Source organism: Crocodylus siamensis, chromosome 6 (assembly GCF_052110815.1).
Source record: "Crocodylus siamensis isolate JL-2025a chromosome 6, ASM5211081v1, whole genome shotgun sequence".
Lineage (NCBI taxonomy): Eukaryota > Metazoa > Chordata > Crocodylia > Crocodylidae > Crocodylus > Crocodylus siamensis.
This window is the reverse complement of record NC_143400.1, coordinates 9982140-10000727: the sequence shown is the minus strand read 5'-3', so window position 1 is coordinate 10000727 and position 18588 is coordinate 9982140. Positions and strand designations below refer to the sequence as shown.

The 18588-nt window shown below is 50.9% G+C and overlaps 1 protein-coding gene across 1 annotated transcript in view; it reads left to right on the top strand.

Annotated features, from left to right (window-relative positions):
* The window catches only part of LOC149860945 (NACHT, LRR and PYD domains-containing protein 12-like), a 44222-nt gene that overhangs the window by 19781 nt on the left and 5853 nt on the right, over positions 1 to 18588 (top strand). Inside the window, exons 5-10 of the mRNA XM_090053635.1 lie at positions 3594 to 3671; positions 7543 to 7716; positions 11299 to 11472; positions 12452 to 12625; positions 16228 to 16401; positions 18078 to 18251. Coding sequence (XP_089909761.1) covers positions 3594 to 3671; positions 7543 to 7716; positions 11299 to 11472; positions 12452 to 12625; positions 16228 to 16401; positions 18078 to 18251 — 948 coding nt within the window. The remainder of the gene's footprint in view (positions 1 to 3593; positions 3672 to 7542; positions 7717 to 11298; positions 11473 to 12451; positions 12626 to 16227; positions 16402 to 18077; positions 18252 to 18588) is intronic.

The following is an 18588-nucleotide window of genomic DNA, read 5'->3' as shown; positions in this document are numbered from 1 at the left end:
AGGGGGAGCAGCACTGGCCCTGGCCCCAGCCCTGAAGGGAGACAGGGGAGCAGGGCCACACCCTAAATGCGGGGTGGGGGCCGGACATGGGCCTTTGTCCCACCCCAGCTCCCCCCACTATCAATCTTGACGGGCACTTGGCTAGTCTTTCTCATAGCCACACAGTTTTCCTGCAGAGTAGATTTACTGGACATGCTCTCCCCTTAACTGCACCACCTGTTTGTACGAAACGTTTCTTCTTTCAGAATTTATATATGTCATTGTTTGAAAGGCTTTTAGGGTTTTATACTCGTACCTGTCTATGCTGTGATGTGCTGGAGGTCCAGCATGTCAGAGCAGACCCGATTAATTCAGTCTGCTTCGCACATGAGCTGACGTGCACGGTGCCGCATGGCATGCATTTGTATATATTGCGAAATGCACGTCCGTGCACAGAAAATGGCAGCAGTGCACTTTTGAACTAAAACACCTTCAATGTGGTTTGGCTCAAAAGCAGACCACTGCCATTTTCTGTGAGCTGATGTGCATTTTGCCGTTTATATAAATGCATGCACTGCAGCACTGGAAACTTTTGAAATCATCCAGTGCTGTGGTGCACGCATGTGTAAAAATGTCATTAATGTTTAAAGTAATATTTCCTCATATGGATTTCATGCATAGAGGAGAATTAGGATTCGTAGACTGTTCTTACTTTCAGCTCACAAGGCAAAATGATCAAAACACTGTTGCTTCGAATTTTAGACCCCCACATTTTTCTGAGCATGATGGTCCCTGCCTATGTCAGCTTTCTGTTAAGCAGTGAAGCATCCTCTGAGTTCCTGCCCTGGGTCTATAACACGGTTTTCTGGTGGGCTTGCCTCTTCCACCAGGTGGGGTTGCAGCTGTTTCTATGACCGGCACAACTTGCCAAACTGCTCCACCTTAGCTTTTGCCAAAGTAGTTTGCTTGCTGTGGGATGGGGAGCATGTGAATCTCTCTGGAAGTAGCTGTTATATTCTCCTTGCTGTCCAGCAAATGGGAATTGTATTTTAGATGTAGGGTAATTCTTATCACAGTTATTAGTGCAGCTACTCTTGCTCTGGTGACCGAGAATCGGAAATGTTTCAGCTCAAGCTCTTGAATTGAAGTGAATATATGCCTATTGCCATGGGTGTGGGCTGCCATCCCAGGAGTGAGCTCTACAATACTGAGGGTCTGGACAGACATGTAAAGTCTGTCTTTATTTGTAGCACTTGCATTGTGGACCCCTTCAACAGCATGTAACTATAAAGCCCCCTCCTAGCTGAGGTGCTGCTTCACCACTCCACCGTGCAGCGGCTGGTGAGCAGCCCAGAGGCTTCCAGGAGCAGCCGTGTGGAAATGGGGAAAGAGCCTTTTGAGTATGTGAGTGCCAGCTTCTGCCCTGTGCTTCCTTCAAGTGCAAGTCTTGTTGGGTTCATTTCTGGGGGGCTGGCCAGGTGCAGCATCAGTGCATTTTGAGGGGAGTGGAGGATGGACACTTAGGACTCGGTCCTCTTCTGCCTTTTAAGCATCTTAGTGGACATGGACCTTCAGCTCTGATCCTAGTCCACTCTGTGTCCCTGAAAATTCATTTACACATCTACTTTTCCCACATGCTGGTTTTTTGGCTTTAAGATGGAAGCATGAACAAGCCATGAGTAAGAGCAGGACTCATCCGAAATCTATCTAAACAATTTTTCAGAGGAAATAAGCACCTAAGTCCTCTTACCTGCTTAATAGCTAAAACAGGGGCTGGCCCCTGCTTCTGTCTGCCCTTTGCCAGGAACATGCACCTCACATTAATGCTTTCATGATGGCTCAAACCTTTGCAGCTGCTCCTGCCCTCCACTGACACAGAAGCGTTCTAGTTTCAGTGCAATAAGGGCAAGACCTTTCATAGTGTCCTGTCCCTGCACAGACCTAGTCACCCAGAGCTGAGTCTCTGGTTTCCTTAGCTCAGATATCTTTTCCTACTGATACACATGGTGCCAGACCATTTCCTTGCACAAGACCCCTACCAGGCTTGGTGGCTGCTCCTCGGCTTTGGAGCATCAGCCCCTTCATCTCCGGCCATGCCTTCCCCTGGATGTGTGGGCAGTCCAGGAGCTGCAGGAAGATGGTCTGGGTCTGCTTTAGCTACCTCGTTGCCTCCTGAAAATGAAGGACAACCTCACAGGAGTCCTTCTATGCATCACTTCTATCCACTTCCCTCGCCCAAATACCCGTCTGTCCTTCTTTCCTGCTTACCCTGCTAGCTATGTTCCCCACTGTATGACAAAGTGGGTTCATCACTCAGCCCAGCCCACATGGCTGGACATGGCACCGCAGGCTCTGAGCCTCAGTCTTCCCTGCCTGGAGCTGCTCCCTCTGCCTCAGGGCTCTGCCTCTTACACTTTGCCCTCGCAGCCCCGCTCCTTCCGAGGGGACGATGACCAGGGAGTCCCAAATAAATCCAGTGAAGTCCCCAGGGCTACTGCCATGTGCTCCACTTCCTCCTTCCCTTCGAGACGCCTGTCCTGTCTCACTCTTCATTCTAGGCGGCAAGACTGAGGTTTTCTCTCTGGTGGTCTCCAGCAGCACTCAAGGGACAGCCCAAACTGGCCTGAAGATGAAGCATTGACTCCTGGATTGACTCTTCTTTCATCTGTAGGTTCTCTTAAGGAACACAAACACACGGGCATGCCTCCGTGCATCTTTCTCTTTCTCATGGTCCACTACCGTGGAGGAGCTAGCTTCACTTCTGATTCCCACCCAGCTTCCACCACAGGGAGAGGCAACACTATGCTCCTTGGTTTCCTGTTGAGCTTCTCCCTAGCCCTCTACCTCCTGAAAGCCTCTACCTCAAGCTTTTCAGGCTTTTCTGCTTGATCTGCAACCAAGTTTGAGCTGACTTAGGGCACCTCAAGCCTCCTGACAGAAACAGCAACTATTACATACACAAAAGAACTATTTCCATCCCTTTTATCTCCTTCAGAGGAAAACTGTATCCTTCTCAGTTAGACCAGATAGCTAAGTGATTGATACGCTCAGAAGTGCATTTCAGAGGACTGGTTGAGTTGTCAGACTTCTGCTAAGCCTCCTTCTGTCACTGCAGGCGTGCACAGCCCAACGCCAACTGGAATTTCAAAGAGCAGCAGTCACGCAGATTGCTTCCAAATCTAACTATGACAGCTAAAACCCAAACCTTTGCATTTTGTGGCTAAATTTAAATCAACACTCATGGTTCAGGAAATGTGCTGATTTCTACTGTATGATAAAACGGTAAATGATAAAACAGTTGGTCAGCACAAAAAGAAAAAAAAGCATTGGAGATGTTTGCGTGAGTGCTGAGAACTGCATTTGAATGCTACCACGTGTTCACATTCGCACAATGAACAGATAGATCACACTTAGAAGAGCCTGCTCCACTTGATGGTAAGTGCATATTTTGGTACTAGATACATTCTGCTTTCGATGATGTACAGTAGACTGAAGCTGTGGACTCGTTTACATGTAAGGTATAATCGTACTATCCAAAATGGGTTTGGAAAGCTGAAGAAATGAGCTGAAGTCTGTCGGTAGAAAATCCAAACGGTTCTGTTCTCTCTTTGTAGGGAACAGGAGACTCACTCGCCTATTTGCCTGCTGTGTCAAGCACTGAAAGACCCACGCTGTAAAGTGAAAAGGCTGTGGTAAGAAACTCCTCTCCTTTTATAAGCCCCACGCTCCCTGATGTTACCGCAGGAAGCCTACAGCAGAGCAGGAATCAGCCTGTCCCGGGGCTGGTGTAACAAGGGGAGAGAATTGCCTCATCTCTTAGGACTGTGTTTGCACGCGCAGTCAATGGGGCAGATTCTCACCTGGAGTAAGCTGTCTCCTAGCTCCCTCGTTTCAGGGGCCCTGTAACAGTTTATATTAGCTGAGGATCTGCTCAAATGAGTGTGTGAGCAGTTTATGGAAGCTTGGCTTTTCCATGATGTTTAAGTCAATTAACTCAGATGAGCAGGAGTGAGAAAGGGGAGCGATGTGGCCAGTGGGATACTTGGAGGCTGCAGCATGCCTAGAAAACAAGATAGTCAGATCTTATGCAGTTTTAAGTACCTGTCACTACAGTGTGTAAATCCTTTGCATTGCTATGTAAGTCACATGCACTTATCCACATTTCATCCCTTTCATGCTCACTCGGTGGTGAGGCAGTAAATGAGGAGGGGGCTATTTTCCCCCTTGCTTTCTGTGCCATTCACCCTTTCCCTTTTTCCTTGCTTTCTTCTCCTTCCACTCTTAGCTCTCCACCCCCATCCAGTAACAAATCTCCTCTAGTTGGATTGGGGAGAAGAGCTGTTTGGCAGGACCCAGGATAGATAAGCTTCTCTGAGATGGCCTGTGCTAAAGAGCATTGGCCTTGCCAGCAATATTACAACTGTCGGACAGAGATGTGACACCACACAGCTACACCCACGTGTGCTAGCAGCAGTGCACAAGGATCACATCTTCTTTGGTGTTCAGCCTTGCTCAGAGCCAGGGCAACCGGATGTGACCACCAGCAAGTCCCTTTGAATTGCCCAGCAGTTCTACAGAGCCCCTTCCCCAAGTGCACGGTAGATTTGATAGCTCAGAGGACCTGCTCCAGCACCTGCTGAGTGCAGCTCCTCATTGCAGCTAGTCAGAAAATCTCAGACCTGTAATGGAAAATGTACACAATGGCAGACAGTACTTTCTGGAGAGCACAGTTCCCATTTCAAGCAGTCCTGCCCTGCCCCCACACCTGCTGCTTAAGAGCTCCAGAGGGCAGGAGGGGAACCAGGGCTTCCCTGTCCATCTGGAGGGCGTGAGAAGGATGTGGCAAGGGTTGTGGATGTGGGTGTCTCATGCTCACTAAGGCAAGAGGCCTCCTGTTGGCCTGACCTGGCTCCTTCCCACCCATGCCTGCAGGCACACTCACCTCCATGAAGGATATAAGTGGGGCTGCGTTAGATTCATTGGGCATTTATAGACGTGCTCTGGGACTGGAGTGGGGGCTGGGAGTGTTCAAGTAGAGTGACTCCAAGAGCTGCTCTACTTAAAGCGCCCGGAGCATCACGTGTATCAGTGTCCCCATGCTGAAAAATGGTGGCAGAGTGACTTTAACTAAATCTCTTCGAATGAGCTTTAGTTAAAGCACCCTAGCCACCATTTTTCAGCACAGAGACACTAATACACATGACAGTGGAATCTGCTGGAGTGTGGTAATTATCGTGGATCCAGATTTTCCATTTCCCATGGAAAAATGAAAAAAAACCAACCCATGGATTTTCTCTTCTACCCAAGAAAAAAATGGATTTTTTCAGCAGGGCTTGGGGGCTGTGGCTTGGGAGTGAAGAGGCTGGACCTCGTGAGCAAAGGAGGGGAGGAAGCTCTGATTTTCTTTGATAAAAATCCCCAAATCAAATACCAAATTGTATAGGTATTTAAAATATATTTTATTCTAGTGACTGAGGCACTGGTCGGCTTTCAAATTGCTTTAAAATTATAAATATATCAATAAAATTGATACTTATATCTATAGTGGCATTTCATTTGAGTCATGGATTTGGGGTTTTTTATCAGTTGTGATTTTTATCAGTGATTTTATCAGTGAAAACTAGGCTCCTGTTAATTACCATGCTCCAAGGTCTTGATTAATTGAGCTTAGTAATTACCACACTCCAGCAGACTTGGTTAATCAAGTCTGCTCTGATATGCTGCAATTACAGTGCATTGGAGCAGCCTCCCTGCATGTGTATAGGCGTGATTCACTGTGGTTGCTCTTGAATTCCTAGCAGGCAAGAGCTGAAAAACAGCCTTAGAGGTATTTGATAGGCCTGTGCGTGTTGGGAGCGATCCAATCCGGCTTTGGATCTGACCACTTTGGATGCCAGAGAGCTGATCCGGAGCTCAGGACCGGGTTTCTGCTTCGATCTGGCTGAAGTGGCTCCGAAGCTTCGGAGCCACCTTGGAGATCCAGCCATTGGGTATAATGGGGAATCAACGACATATCTATAACTTTGTTGTTTTCTGTCTGATTTGGATGAAACTTTCAGGCGTGGTAGCCCCTGCTGAGAGCATGACATGTGCCAAGTTTCAAGAAGATCAGTGCAGGGGTTTGGGGAGAACTGCACCTCAAGCTGCGGACAAGCAAAACTGGTGACTTAGGTGACCCTGTGTGTGTTAAGGTGCAGCGGGGTGAAAGCTGCAGGGGTGGTGGCCCCTGCCGTGGGACCTGCCAGCTGTGGAGGAGATCGGTGCAGCGGGGTCCTGGGGCCCTGCACCTCTAGCTGCTGACAGGCAAAACTCGTGCCATGGGTGCTTGTGCAGCTGACTGTCTCTGTCTTGGGGCAGTTGATTGTCTGTATCGATTATTTCCTCTCCTGAGCCTCTGCTTTTGTGCATGTTAACTGATGGTAATTAACTGGTTACATTAGCTAGGTACTGAGCATTGATCTGGTCCCTGAGTGAATCGTGATTGATTGGTAACTGGTAACACAGTAGCTTAGCAGCCAGGCTTCCAGTAGTGTCTCCCAGGTCCCGAGACAGACACAGTTGCACAAGCACCCATGTCACGAGTTTTGTCTGTCAGCAGCTAGAGGTGCAGGGCCCCAGGACCCCGCTGCACCAATCTCCTCAACAGCTGGCAGGATTCATAGCCTCAGCAGGGGCCACCATCCCTGCAGCTGTCACCCCCGCTGCACCTTAACACACGCAGGGTCACCCATGGCACGAGTTTTGCTTGTCTGCAGCTTGAAGTGCAGTTCCCCCCAAACCCCTGCACTGATCTTCTTGAAATTTGGCAGGCTTTGTGGCCTCAGCAAGAGCTACCAGCCCTGCAGTTTTCACCCCCCTGTGGTGTAACACATTGGCATGACATGAGTTTTGCATTCAAGAATTTGGGGTGGAATTCCCCCCAAGCCCCTGCGCCGATTTTCTTGAAACTTGGCAGACTTCATGCTTTCAGCAGAGACTACAGTTCCTTTTTTCCAATTTCACTGATTTCCCATTATACCCTATGGCCGGATCTCCAAAGCGGCTCTGAACCTTTCCCAAAGTGGTCCGGAAGCTCTGAACCACTTTGGAAAGACCAGCAAAGTCAGTGCTTCAATCCAGACGTGCGGCTCCATACTTTAAACGTGTCTGAAGCTTCTCTGGATCCAAAGCTCTGTCCGAAGCCTTGCCCAGCCCTGGTATTTGATTTTGGCTAGGAGGATAAGTCAAGAAAGAGGGACACTTGTCTTTGGATGTCTGGTTTAGATGCTGAGTCCTCAGCAGAATCTAGCAATCCCTCGCTAACCAGCTCAGCAAGTCTACCCTGTGCGGGAGGAGGCAGAGGGCCACACAGCTTCGGTGCTGACTGGCCACAGGTGCAGGGCAGACATTGGGGCTGAGCAGGAAGCCCTGGTTTCTCCTTGGCCAAGGGGTGGATCCTGGGGTAGGGCGGGGGTTGGGACTTCTGTCCAGTGGTCCTTGCTGATTTGTAATGAGGGTGCTGGTGGGCACCTGTGCTGGCCCGGTTCATTCCTTGATCTCTCTCTGTGTTTTTCTCTCCTGCAGGCTGAGGGATTGCAAGCTCACCGATGCCTGCTGTGGGGATCTCGCCACTGTTCTCAGCACCAGCCCCAGCCTGATGCAGCTGGACCTGAGTGGTAATGGTGGTTTGGGAGTTTGCGGCGTGCGGCTGCTGTGCAAGGGACTGAAATACCCCACCTGCAAGTTACAGACACTGCGGTAAGGGGCACACAGCTTGCACGAGTGATAGGAAGCCAGGGTGAGGTGGAAATCAGAGGCTAAGGCCTATTTGCTTGGATCTAAGAACCGCCCAGGGCGAGATTGCCTGGAGCAGGATGCAGCCCTGAGGAGCCTGGATTCAGCACAGAGCAGCTCAGGGAATCAGCAGCAGGCTCTAGCCTCCAGCTCTGGCTGCAGAAGAGGTATCCCCCAAGTCCTAGCACTTGCCTTTTCCTATCTCTCCCCCTTCCAGCATCTGGGGATCGCTAGTGAGGTGCCGTTTCACTGTAGTCTTCCCTGGGTCCATTGCACATCAGCTCCAGCTACAGCTCACAACACCCTGGTGCAGAGCAAATATATCATTAAATAAACTCTTCAGCTCTCCTGACTTACACAGCAAAGGAAAAGAGTCTGCCAGGGGTCCCCTAATGTCACCTGCTTTGCCTGGAAATCCTAGTTCTGCTGGGTCCCTGCACAGGCTCGCTCAAAAATGTCAGTAAAGCCAGGCCCACCCCAGACACATGCCCCTGCACCTTGGCTTGTCCAGAGGCCCAGCGCACCTCAGTGACTGGGGGAGCTGCGGGGAAGCAGGGACAGTGCAGTCTGATGCAGATCTCTAACTGGGCCCTGGCAATGTGGCGGTGGTTTACAATGAAAGACACAGGAAGGGAGGGGAAAGCAACCTGCCAGAATATGCCTCCTTATTCAGAAAACAAGTACGATATGAGCGTGTCGGGTAGAAGGAGCTGGGGATTGCTGAGGCACTGCAGTGCTGTTCTCATGCTCCCTCATCCATTCCTGGGAGCGCTTCCTCCAGACACGATTTTGGGCAGCTGTATTATGGCCTGTTCTGTGACATGCAGGGCTTGCTCCCTGCAACACAAGGGAATCTGCTCTTGCCTTGGGAAAATGGTGTTTATGCCCCTAATTCTTACTGTAGATGGAGTACCGTTTCATGCCTGGTGGATTAGCCTTTGTTAGATACGGCTGCGCTCATAATTCAGATTCATTTTTAGAAATTATATTTCTGTCTAATGTTTAAGCTCTTGGTGACTGCTGCAGGAAGCGGCACAGCACTGATAGAGCAGGCTGGCTTGTTAGCTTGGTCTCCTCATGCGTTACACCTTCAAAGTGTTGCAAAGCAACCAGAGTCATAGAGTGTTTCTCAGCATTTTGGAATTTGGTGCAAGTCTACACCAAAGCCACAGCAGAGCTGTCCCCGAGCGCACCTCACCACCTCCTCCTGCAATGTATCCCAGACCCTGGAATTTGCTAGTGCGGTGGCAACAGGGCCATTCCACCCGTTTGCAGCGTACCTGGGCATGACTCTGGAGTAGCTTGAGGGGCACGGCTCCCAGCTTGGGGTGTGTCAGCAGGGGCAGGTGGACAGATCATGCTCAGTAACGGCCCAGCTGCAGCAGGGCTCTGCCACAGCGCAGACATCCCCTGTGGGTTTCCCTGTTTTCCGCAGAGTGATGTAGAACAGCAAAGCTGTGGGCCCTCGGCAGGGCTCCAGGTATTAAAGAGAGGTTCTCTGAGTTCTCCCCGATGTTCTGCTTGTGCTGGACTTTCCTCTGCTCTGTCTTCTGTTTGTCCTTTGGAAAATACATCCCCAGAGGGGATGGCTGGGTCTTTTATCTGAGCTGCAGATTCTGCCTCCGCCTATGGAGTTTGCAGAGTTAGAAACAGAATTTATCCACTGGGATATGTGGCTGAATCAGGTAAATCCCACCTGGGTGTTCTTCCTTCTGCCAGCCCAGGTTGCAGGGGGACACTTTGCCAGCCCAGGTTGCAGGGGGACACTTTGCCAGCCCAGGTTGCAGGAGGACAGCCTGCTCCTGATTCTCTGCCCACCCCCTACCCCTTACCTTCTGCTGCAGCTCTGCTCTTTTGGGGCTGTCAGAAGCAGCATGGCCCCAGCCTGGGCCCACCTCAGCCTGGCTAGGAGAAGTGGGGGCAGGTCCCAGCCAGGCTGGGGCTGGAGGGACATGAGCCAGAGCAGAAGGTAATGGGGGGAAAGGCAGACATAGCCCATCCTTGGCTTTAATGCCCATAATGAGTTCTGTGGAGCCCTTAGGAGCTTCTTGTGTTCAGAGGGTCCACCTGTCCAAGGTGTGAGGGAAGAGGTCTCTCCTTCATGTCCTGGTTGATGCATGCCTGGGGTGATGCTGAAAACGTGCTCCGTGTTCAGAAAGGAAGAGACTGAGGAGCCAGCATGTTGCTTTTACTTTTGGTAGTGTTTCTCCCTTTTGCTTTTGAACCTCTGGTTTTCCTTTCTCGGGAGGGTGTGGAAGAGGTGGAGGATAGGGAAGTGTGCCTCTTGGATTTCTCATCCTGCCCAAGTGCTGCTGTACTAAGAGGGGCCACTCCAGACAAAAATCCAGTTCATGTAGTGGGCAACCCAAGTGCAGATTGTGACCAGCTGTGAGTGTCCTGCTTGCAGTGTTGAAGTGACTCTATTGCTGCCTCTGGATCATGGCTTGCAGATATGCAGGTGTTACCCAGTTTCTATCCTGAGGGCAGCAAGGTTAATAGAATTGCATCTACCTTGGGTGGGTCCAGCTGTGGCATATCATCCCTCACACCATATGGGAATGGGCAAGAGACATGGCTGGGGCCAACAGGTTACTGGGAGACATTGGATAACCAGGCAGGGAGCATCTGCAAGGGTGGGGGTTTCTGTATCCTGCAGATACCACTGCCCCTGTCCCTGGCTGCCCTGGGGGTGGTGCGGGGCAGGGCACCTGCAGCCAGTCCTGCCCCCTCAGTCAGTGCTGCCCCATCCAGGCAGGGGCTGTGGGGAGTGGTAGTACAGGGTGATGGGCTTGGACAGGGATAGCAGCAGTGGTGCACCGGTTCCTCCTTCTAGCCCCCACTCAGGGCAATTGGGGACAGGGGTGGGGGTGGGGCAGGGAGTCAGCAGTGGCAGGATGAAGCTGTGCACCACTGACACTGTCACCTCCTGACCCTGGCACCACACACAGGCACAGCCTGCAGCTGGAGTGGGGCAGGAACATCTCTGAGGCTTCACTGTGCCCTGCTCCTGGATCAGCCAGGGACAGCTGCAGAAGGAGCAGACAGCAGAGAGCTGGTCTCGTGCTGCTCTTGTTCGCCACTGGGAGAAACTGGGCTTTGTCCGTCTTCTGTAATCCACCCGGGGACCAAGGACAGAGTCAGTTCTAGGAAGTGTAGTCACCTCTCTGGCCTCCATTCTGGATTTGCTGCATATGGAGAAACTGTGGTATCAGAGCTTTTCCCTCTGCACTGCCTCATGGGCTCCTCTCTTGATATGAGAAGACAGGGTTGGGCTTTAGGAATGGATATTGCTTGTATGTTGAAGGTAGAAATTCCTTCCAAAGGAACTTATTGAGCCTTCCCCTAGGCCATTACTTGGAAGGAGAGAATTTATTCTGTTCCCTTTGGTGGTGAAAGCAACATATGCCCTACACCATGCCCCAGATTAGAGAAGAGCCGTCTTGGGGCAGGGTGAAGTGAGACTTCTGTCCCATTCTTCCTGCTGACTGGTGGGGGAAGAGTCTGGTGGGCCCCTAATCTCTCTCCTCTGCACTTCTCGCTCCACAGGTTGCGGTGGTGCCGTCTCACAACCACCTGCTGTGGGGATCTTGCCGCTGCTCTCAGCACCAGCCCCAGCCTGACGCTGCTGGACCTGACTGGTAACACTGGTCTGGGGGATGGCGGCGTGCAGCTGCTGTGCAAGGGACTGAGATGTTCCAGTTGCAAGTTACAGACACTGCGGTAAGGAGCACGCAGCTTCCTCCGGGCTCTCCTCCATGTAATGTGCTGGAGGGGCAGGAGTCTGCAAGGGGCAGGTGCAAGACACCTGCTCTGTGAAGCAGCAAGGAGGAGCTCAGAGCCCAGTGCCCCTCCAGTTCCCACATCACTAGCTCAGGACCTGCACCCACCTGCCTGCACTGGCATGACTCACGGTTCAGTAAAGCCAGGGCCACCCCAGGCACCTGTGATGGATCCCAGTTCCCCTCCCTCATGCAGAGGAGGGGAAGGGCAGTGCAGTGCATCTGGAGCATGGGTGTGCCAGGGACAGACCTGGGACTGGGGGATGAACCGGGACTTAAGCTGCTGCATGTAGTCCTGAAATGCCCCAAATGCAAACTGGAGACATCTGCGCAGTGGTGCAGCTGGGACATTTTATCTTGTGTTTAACATATTTGCTCCAATCCAGGACAGGGTTTTCCCCAGCATGGGGGGGGGGGGGGGGGAATGGGACTCCTTGTTAATTGGAGTAGCAGCCCAGGACAGTGGGCAGCTGAGCTCTGGCTTAGGCCAGAACTGGTCACCAGGGGTGGCCCCGATTAGCCTGCTGTTCCGGGGCTGGGCGGGGATGAAGCCACCTGGTTCGTATGGAGCTAAACGGGCAGCACTGATACATGTGCTGCCTTGCAGTTGGGTAGTAGTGGGGCTTAGGAAGGGAGCATTTGCTCCCCACCCGTTCCTTACTGGCCAGAAGCAGAGGGTTGGGGCTGGGCCCTTTCCAGGGCTGACTGGCACAGGTGCAGCAACAGACATTGGGGCTGGACAGGAAGCTCTGGTTTCTCCTCGGCCCAGGGGTGGATCCTGAGGCAGGACAGGAGGAGGGACTTCTGTCCTATTTTCCATGCTGTTTGGCCATGGAGGGAAATGGGAGGCAGGGCGTCTGTGAGAGCAGCTGCCCGGTTCATGCTCCGATCTCTCTCCTCTGTGCTTCTTTCTCCTACAGGTTGCAGTGCTGGCCTCTCACAGATGCCTGCTGTGAGGATCTTGCCACTGCTCTCAGCACCAGCCCCAGCCTGACAGAGCTGGACCTGGGTGGTAACCTTGGTCTGGGGGATGGTGGCATGCGGCTGCTGTGCGAGGGGCTGAGACATCCCAGCTGCAAGTTGCAGACACTGCGGTAAGGAGGACCGAGCTTCCACCATAACATCTGTGATGTGATGTGCTTGGTTTGGGGGAGAGGCATGCCTGGTGTCCTGATTTGGGACAGTGGAAGTGCTGAGTGCAACCAAAGCCGGGCCCACTCCCAACACCTCCACGTCCATCTGTATTGGGAGCAAATGAACTTCCCAGGCGCATGGGAACAGGGAGAGTGCAGCCTGGTGCACAGGCCTTAAAAACAGGCTGTGTAAGTGCCTCAGATGTATGGCTTCACTGCAGCGCTACAGACCTGCTCATCAGCACTCCTGCGTCACAGTGCTCGTTAGCTCTGGTGCTGCTCTGCGAACACGGCTCTGCTGCTGCTCCTGTTGTGGAGGTGCTGTGGGCAGAGCAAGCTCATGTCTGCATAGCCTGCCTGGGTAGGTTGTGAGTCTATTCAGAGGTTTGGGGGGGTACATGTGGGTTTGAAGAGATAGCAGGGGGCCATGGTGGAGAGAAGTAGCCTGCTCAGTTCTGTGGGAGCCTGAAGCAGGGTGTGCAGGGATGAAATAGGTTGAAAGCCCTGGCCTGGGAGACAGAGACCTGGGCTGCCATCCGGAAGATCTCACCCTTCCTCTGACCAGGAGGCAAGTCACTTTTCCCCAGTTTTCTCTTCAGCTTGCAGAACAGGTGCTCAAAAGGGACCATGATAGTAGACTTCAACTCTCTGAAGGGCCGCCATGGAGATGAGGGAATGCACCTTTTCTCTCTTGCTGCAGAGAGGACATGGAGCAATGTCCTAAAGTTGCAGCAAAGCGAATATAGATTGGATATCCAGAAATGCTTCTTCACTGTGAGAACAGCGAGGCAGTGGAGTAGACACCTAGGGAAGCTGTGGACGCTCCATCACTGGAGGTGTTCAGGAAGAGGGTGGACAGCCGCTGGTCAGGGATGATGCAATTGTGTCTATGCCTATTTTTTACCATGGGTATTTCCCATGCTTCTGGGCTTTGCTGCTTGCTCCTACCTCCAACTTCTTTCTTTCTGCTCTATGTTTCAGGGTGTTTTTAGGCCTTCCTAGGGACATGGGGTGTTGGCTACAGCTGTGGCTGGGGATTTCAACTGGGGTGTGCTGATTCTCTTGCTTGCAGCAAAGTCAAAGTTTTCTGGCTAGGGGGTCTCTCCCCTCCACTCAAGGTCAGACTGATCACCATATTTAGCATCAGGAGGAAATTTTACCCCACGGTCAGATTGGTATGGACTGTAGAGGGTTTGCCTTCCTTTGGAGCAGGGGCATCACCTCTACATGGGACCTTTTTATCATGTATTTTCAATGTTTTATTGAAGCAGGAAGTTGTTTCCTCTGGTTCCCCTGCTTTCCTTATGGCAGGCTAGGGTGTTAGGTCTGTGTTGTGTCAGGGCTGAGGGTAGTCTTATGTGGAGTTTAGACTATGTTGTATGGGATGATTTGGATAGGGATGATCCTGCCTCTGGTTGGGGGTTGGTCTAGGTGACCTCTGGAGGTCCCTTCCAGCCCCACTTCTCTATGACTTCTCATCTGCAACATGGGTACAATGAAGGTTTCCTCCTTTTTCCTGAATCTTGTGATTTGTGCAGGAAAAGTGCTGTATCAGTACAATGAATTATTAAGAGATGCATGAGCCTGGAGGCAGAGGTTTGGCTTCATTGTTGCATCCACTCCCAAATGCCAGGCTGTTCTCCCTCAAGGCAGCTGGTCGCATCCTCAAGGGATGTTATGACAGCTGGGAGCTGCTGAGGCCGTGCAGTGCCTGCCCATGTTCATGGGAGACTGCAATGCCCAGAGCCTTTTAGGGCATCTGCATTAAGGCCAGTCTGTGACATGCAGGATTTCCTCCATAGACAGGCAATCCTCTATTTTCCTGGAAAAATAACATTTTTTTATGTTAGCAGAGCAGAGTGAAAGAGCTGTGTCAGGGCTGAGACTTGCCCAGTGACTGTATGTTATATGTTTGCACCACAGGCCAAGGTGCCAGCCATGCTGAAGGGTAAGAGTTTGCATCTTGCTCCAGCTGTTGATTTGGGAGCAGCCCTGAAACGATTCAGACTCAAAGAGCTATTCAGCACAGCTCACAAAGACACTCTCATGGACCCAGAGGGACAGCCTTCCATCTCCAGCTCCCTCTGTGCAAAAATGAAATGTATTTGGTACCTATGGGGACTTTTTACCATCTTGTACCATCTATACTTTTCCCAGAGCCTGACAAAGGGAATTTGATCCTGAAAGCTTACAGAAAAGGACAATTTTCTTGCCATTTCCTAGTTGGTCTAACAAAAGGTATCATTTTGGGGCCAAGAGTTCTAGTTTTTTGTATGTCTTTTTGTCTTGGACCAACACAGCTACCAAGAACACCCCTCTAACTTCAGTTTACACAGCAAAGAAAACCGCACTGGGCAAGCAGGGAATGAGAGAGGGCAGGCATGCCATAATTTACTTTGATGTCCAAATAAATAGTGGCTTTTAATAGTTGTGCTTGTACATTAAATGTATTGATATAAACTTTTTCTTACTTCATAAGGGATTGGTGACCTGTGCAAAAAAGTAGCACCTCTCTGCCTGAACACATTGGCTGGTTACACTGGGTTTACTGATGTGTTGTACCAGGAGGTCAATTGGACACCATCACAAGTATGGTAGGGGAGAGGGAAAGGGAAAAGCTGGTGCCTTATGTCTGATCTCTGCAGTGATATGGAGAAGCTGAGAGTTCAGCAACCCCTCATCATCTACATTGTTCTTTTGTGTGCTCCCTGTTCCTGGGTGGTGTGGACTTCTCACTCTCCCTCACAAGGGATCCGCTGGCCGTTTTCTGTCCCATGCAGTGGTTGCTTCCCTTTGTTTTTTGTAAAGTGATGCTAGTTTTAGTGCATGTTTAGTGGTGGAGGATGGCATGCAGAGATATATATGGGGAGGTCATGCGAGAGTCATGTCCAGCACATGGTGTCTGTAGTGGTGCAGCCTCACCCTTGTACTCCAGGAAGCTCCATATGAGAGCAGGACCCTGCTTCAGGACACGTGTAGTGCTTGGGGAAACATTTAGACTTGGGTAGGGCATGAAGAGCATGGGTCCAGGTTCTGCATGGGAAAATATAAGAGCATTGCTCAGGCATGCAGGGGTGAAATCAGAAAGGCCAACTGGAGTTGCAGCTAGCAAGGGATGTGAAGGGTAACAAGAAGGGTTTCTACAAGTATGCTGGCAACAAGAGGAGAATCAGGGAAAGTGTGCATGGCGGGGGAGGGTGAGTGGTGACTGCCCACAGAAGCTGGCATTGGCAGTGGCCAATCTCAGGGTGGGGCATGTGCCCCCCCTGCCCCTCCTACCAGTCACCTGTGTTTGTGATTTAAAACAGCAACAGTGGCTGTGGAGCAGGCCACCCCAACAGGCTCACATAGTCCATCCCCTCTCCAGGTCTTGATTTTCTGCAGCCTTCTATGGGTCTCCCTTGGTTTGCCATTGGGCAAGACCTGAAACTTGGATCTTTCTGCCTGGTCCTTCATGTTAATGTCTTTCAGGAGAGGCTGGGGGATGGGGTTGCCTGTCACAGTATCTGTGATCACCGTATTCATGCCCTGATCACTCTGCTCTGTATTTGTCTCTTCTACAGGTTGCAGTGGTGCCGTCTGACGCATGCCTGCTGTGAGGATCTTGCTGCTGCTCTCAGCACCAGCCCCAGCCTCACAGTGCTGGACTTGAGTTATAACAGGGGTCTGGGGGATGGCAGCATGCAACAGCTGTGCCAGGGACTGAGACATCCCAGCTGCAAGTTGCAGACACTGGGGTAAGGAGCATGCAGCTTCCTCTGAGCACTCACTAGGGTCTCTATGGAAAACCTTCAACATGAAGAGATGTGTCTCTCCAAATGTCAGGGATAGTGGAATAGGTCAGCTGACAGTAGACACCTGAGTCTGTCTCTCTGAGTCTTTTTGGGTAGGGTGACCATACTATTTTTAGTTAAATCCATGATGGGGATACCACACATGCACACACACACATGCCTGCAGACATAGCTGTGAGAGAACTGCACTGCCCCAGGCTCTGTGGCTTCTGGTCTTCTCACTCAGGGCCATGGAGGGATGCAAATTACTGAGGAAAGCTGAAGTAAGACTGGCTCCTAAAGCCACAAGTGAGCTGGCTTATTGCTTTGTGTCTCATTTAACAGAGTTCATTTCCATTTGGATTCATGAGTAGGAGGCTCTGCCACATGGAACAGCCCTCAACTTTGTTCTTTGCCCAGGAGAGCAGATAAAATCCTGGGAACCCATTAAAGGATCGTCCTCCTCCCTCTTTGTCTAACAGCCCTTGGCTACCTACAATCATCAGGGAGAAAATACTATTTCATAATATTTGCCATAGTCTTTTCAGAGACCATCTACAAGATGAGATGTATGCGAATGTGTGTAGCCTGAGTGGTATGCGTAGCCTCAGTGATGCAGAACGAACCCTGGCCACATCATGCAAAAACACTTTGGATGTATCTAACCCTAGTGATGTAAAAACGTGTATAGTTGGAATGATGCTGCTTAACCTCCTCTTGGCAATATTCAGTAGTTCATCATCATTTGTGACACAAATAAAGTCTCCAGCTTCATTTCAATGGCAAAAAAGAAATACTTGCTGAAGACTTCTGCCACTACAGTAGAACCAGTGTCAATTGTCATGTATGCATGTAATAAAGGATGTAGTGAATTTTAGATCTTGTTTCTTTCTAAAAAGCTAAAATTCCTCCTCGTTGTCTTTCTTCCTCCAAGCAAAACACTTTGCACTGAGAATTTAGACTGTCCTTTCTTATCTTCTGCTCCATGGTATTTAATGTTTGCTCCCACTTTCATGCCCTCTATGATTCCTAAATAAGCTATCACCAGTACCTTTGAACTGTCTCGGGATCTTTCTAGTAACACCCACCATGTCTCTCCATGGTGGCTGTAGTGGGTAGCCTCACCTTTGTATTCCAGGGAGCTCCATACGAGGGCAGGACCTTGCTTCAGGGCATGTGTAGTGCTGGGGGAAACATTCAGACTTGGGTAGGACATGAGGAGCATGGATCCAGGTTCTGCATCTGTGGCTGGGAAAGGCCTCATCCTCATTCCCAGGAGGCTCCATGTGAGGCCAGGGCTGAATACAAAGTGGCCAAAGACAGCAGCCAAGATCCCAGCTGGTCCGTGAGGAACCACAAAAATTCATGATTTAAAATAGTGATAGGGGCTGTGGAGCAGGGTGTGGCAACATAGTCCATGCCCCCTCAAGGGTTTGATTTTCCCCATTTTCCTATGCGTCTCCCTTGGTTGATCATTGGACAAGCCCTGAAATTTAGACCAGACCGTAGGTAGGAACTTTTGCCTGATTCTTCATGTTAAAGTTCTTCAGAAGATGCCGGGGGGATGCTACCTGTCACAGCATCTGTGATGGCCTCATTCACGCCCTGGTCACACTGCTTTATGCTTCTCTCTCCTGCAGGCTGCAGAGTTGCCGTCTCACAGTTGCCTGCTGTCAGGATCTCACCTCTGCTCTCAAGACCAGCCCCAGCCTGACACTGCTGGACCTGAGTTATAATAAGGGTCTGGGCGATGGTGGCGTGCAGCTGCTGTGTGAGGGATTGAGACATCCCAGCTGCAAGTTGCAGACACTGCGGTAAGGAGCATGCAACTTCCTCCTGGCACTCACTAGGGTGTCTCTGGAAAATGTTCAGTGTTGGGAGATATCTTCTTCCTACTGTTTGGAATAGTGGAATAGGTCGACTGACTGCAGATTCCTGGGTCTATGTCTCTGTCTCTGGATCCTTGTTGGGCAGCGTGGCTATATTATATTTAGTAAAACATGGATGAGAGTAGGAAAACCTTGGATGGGGGGTACCCCCCCCCCCCCACACACACATACACACACACCTGGGCCTCTGCATCCTCCACCCTGCATGCACACACACATTAGCATACACAGAGACAGCTGCACCCCCAGGGCTGTTGGATTG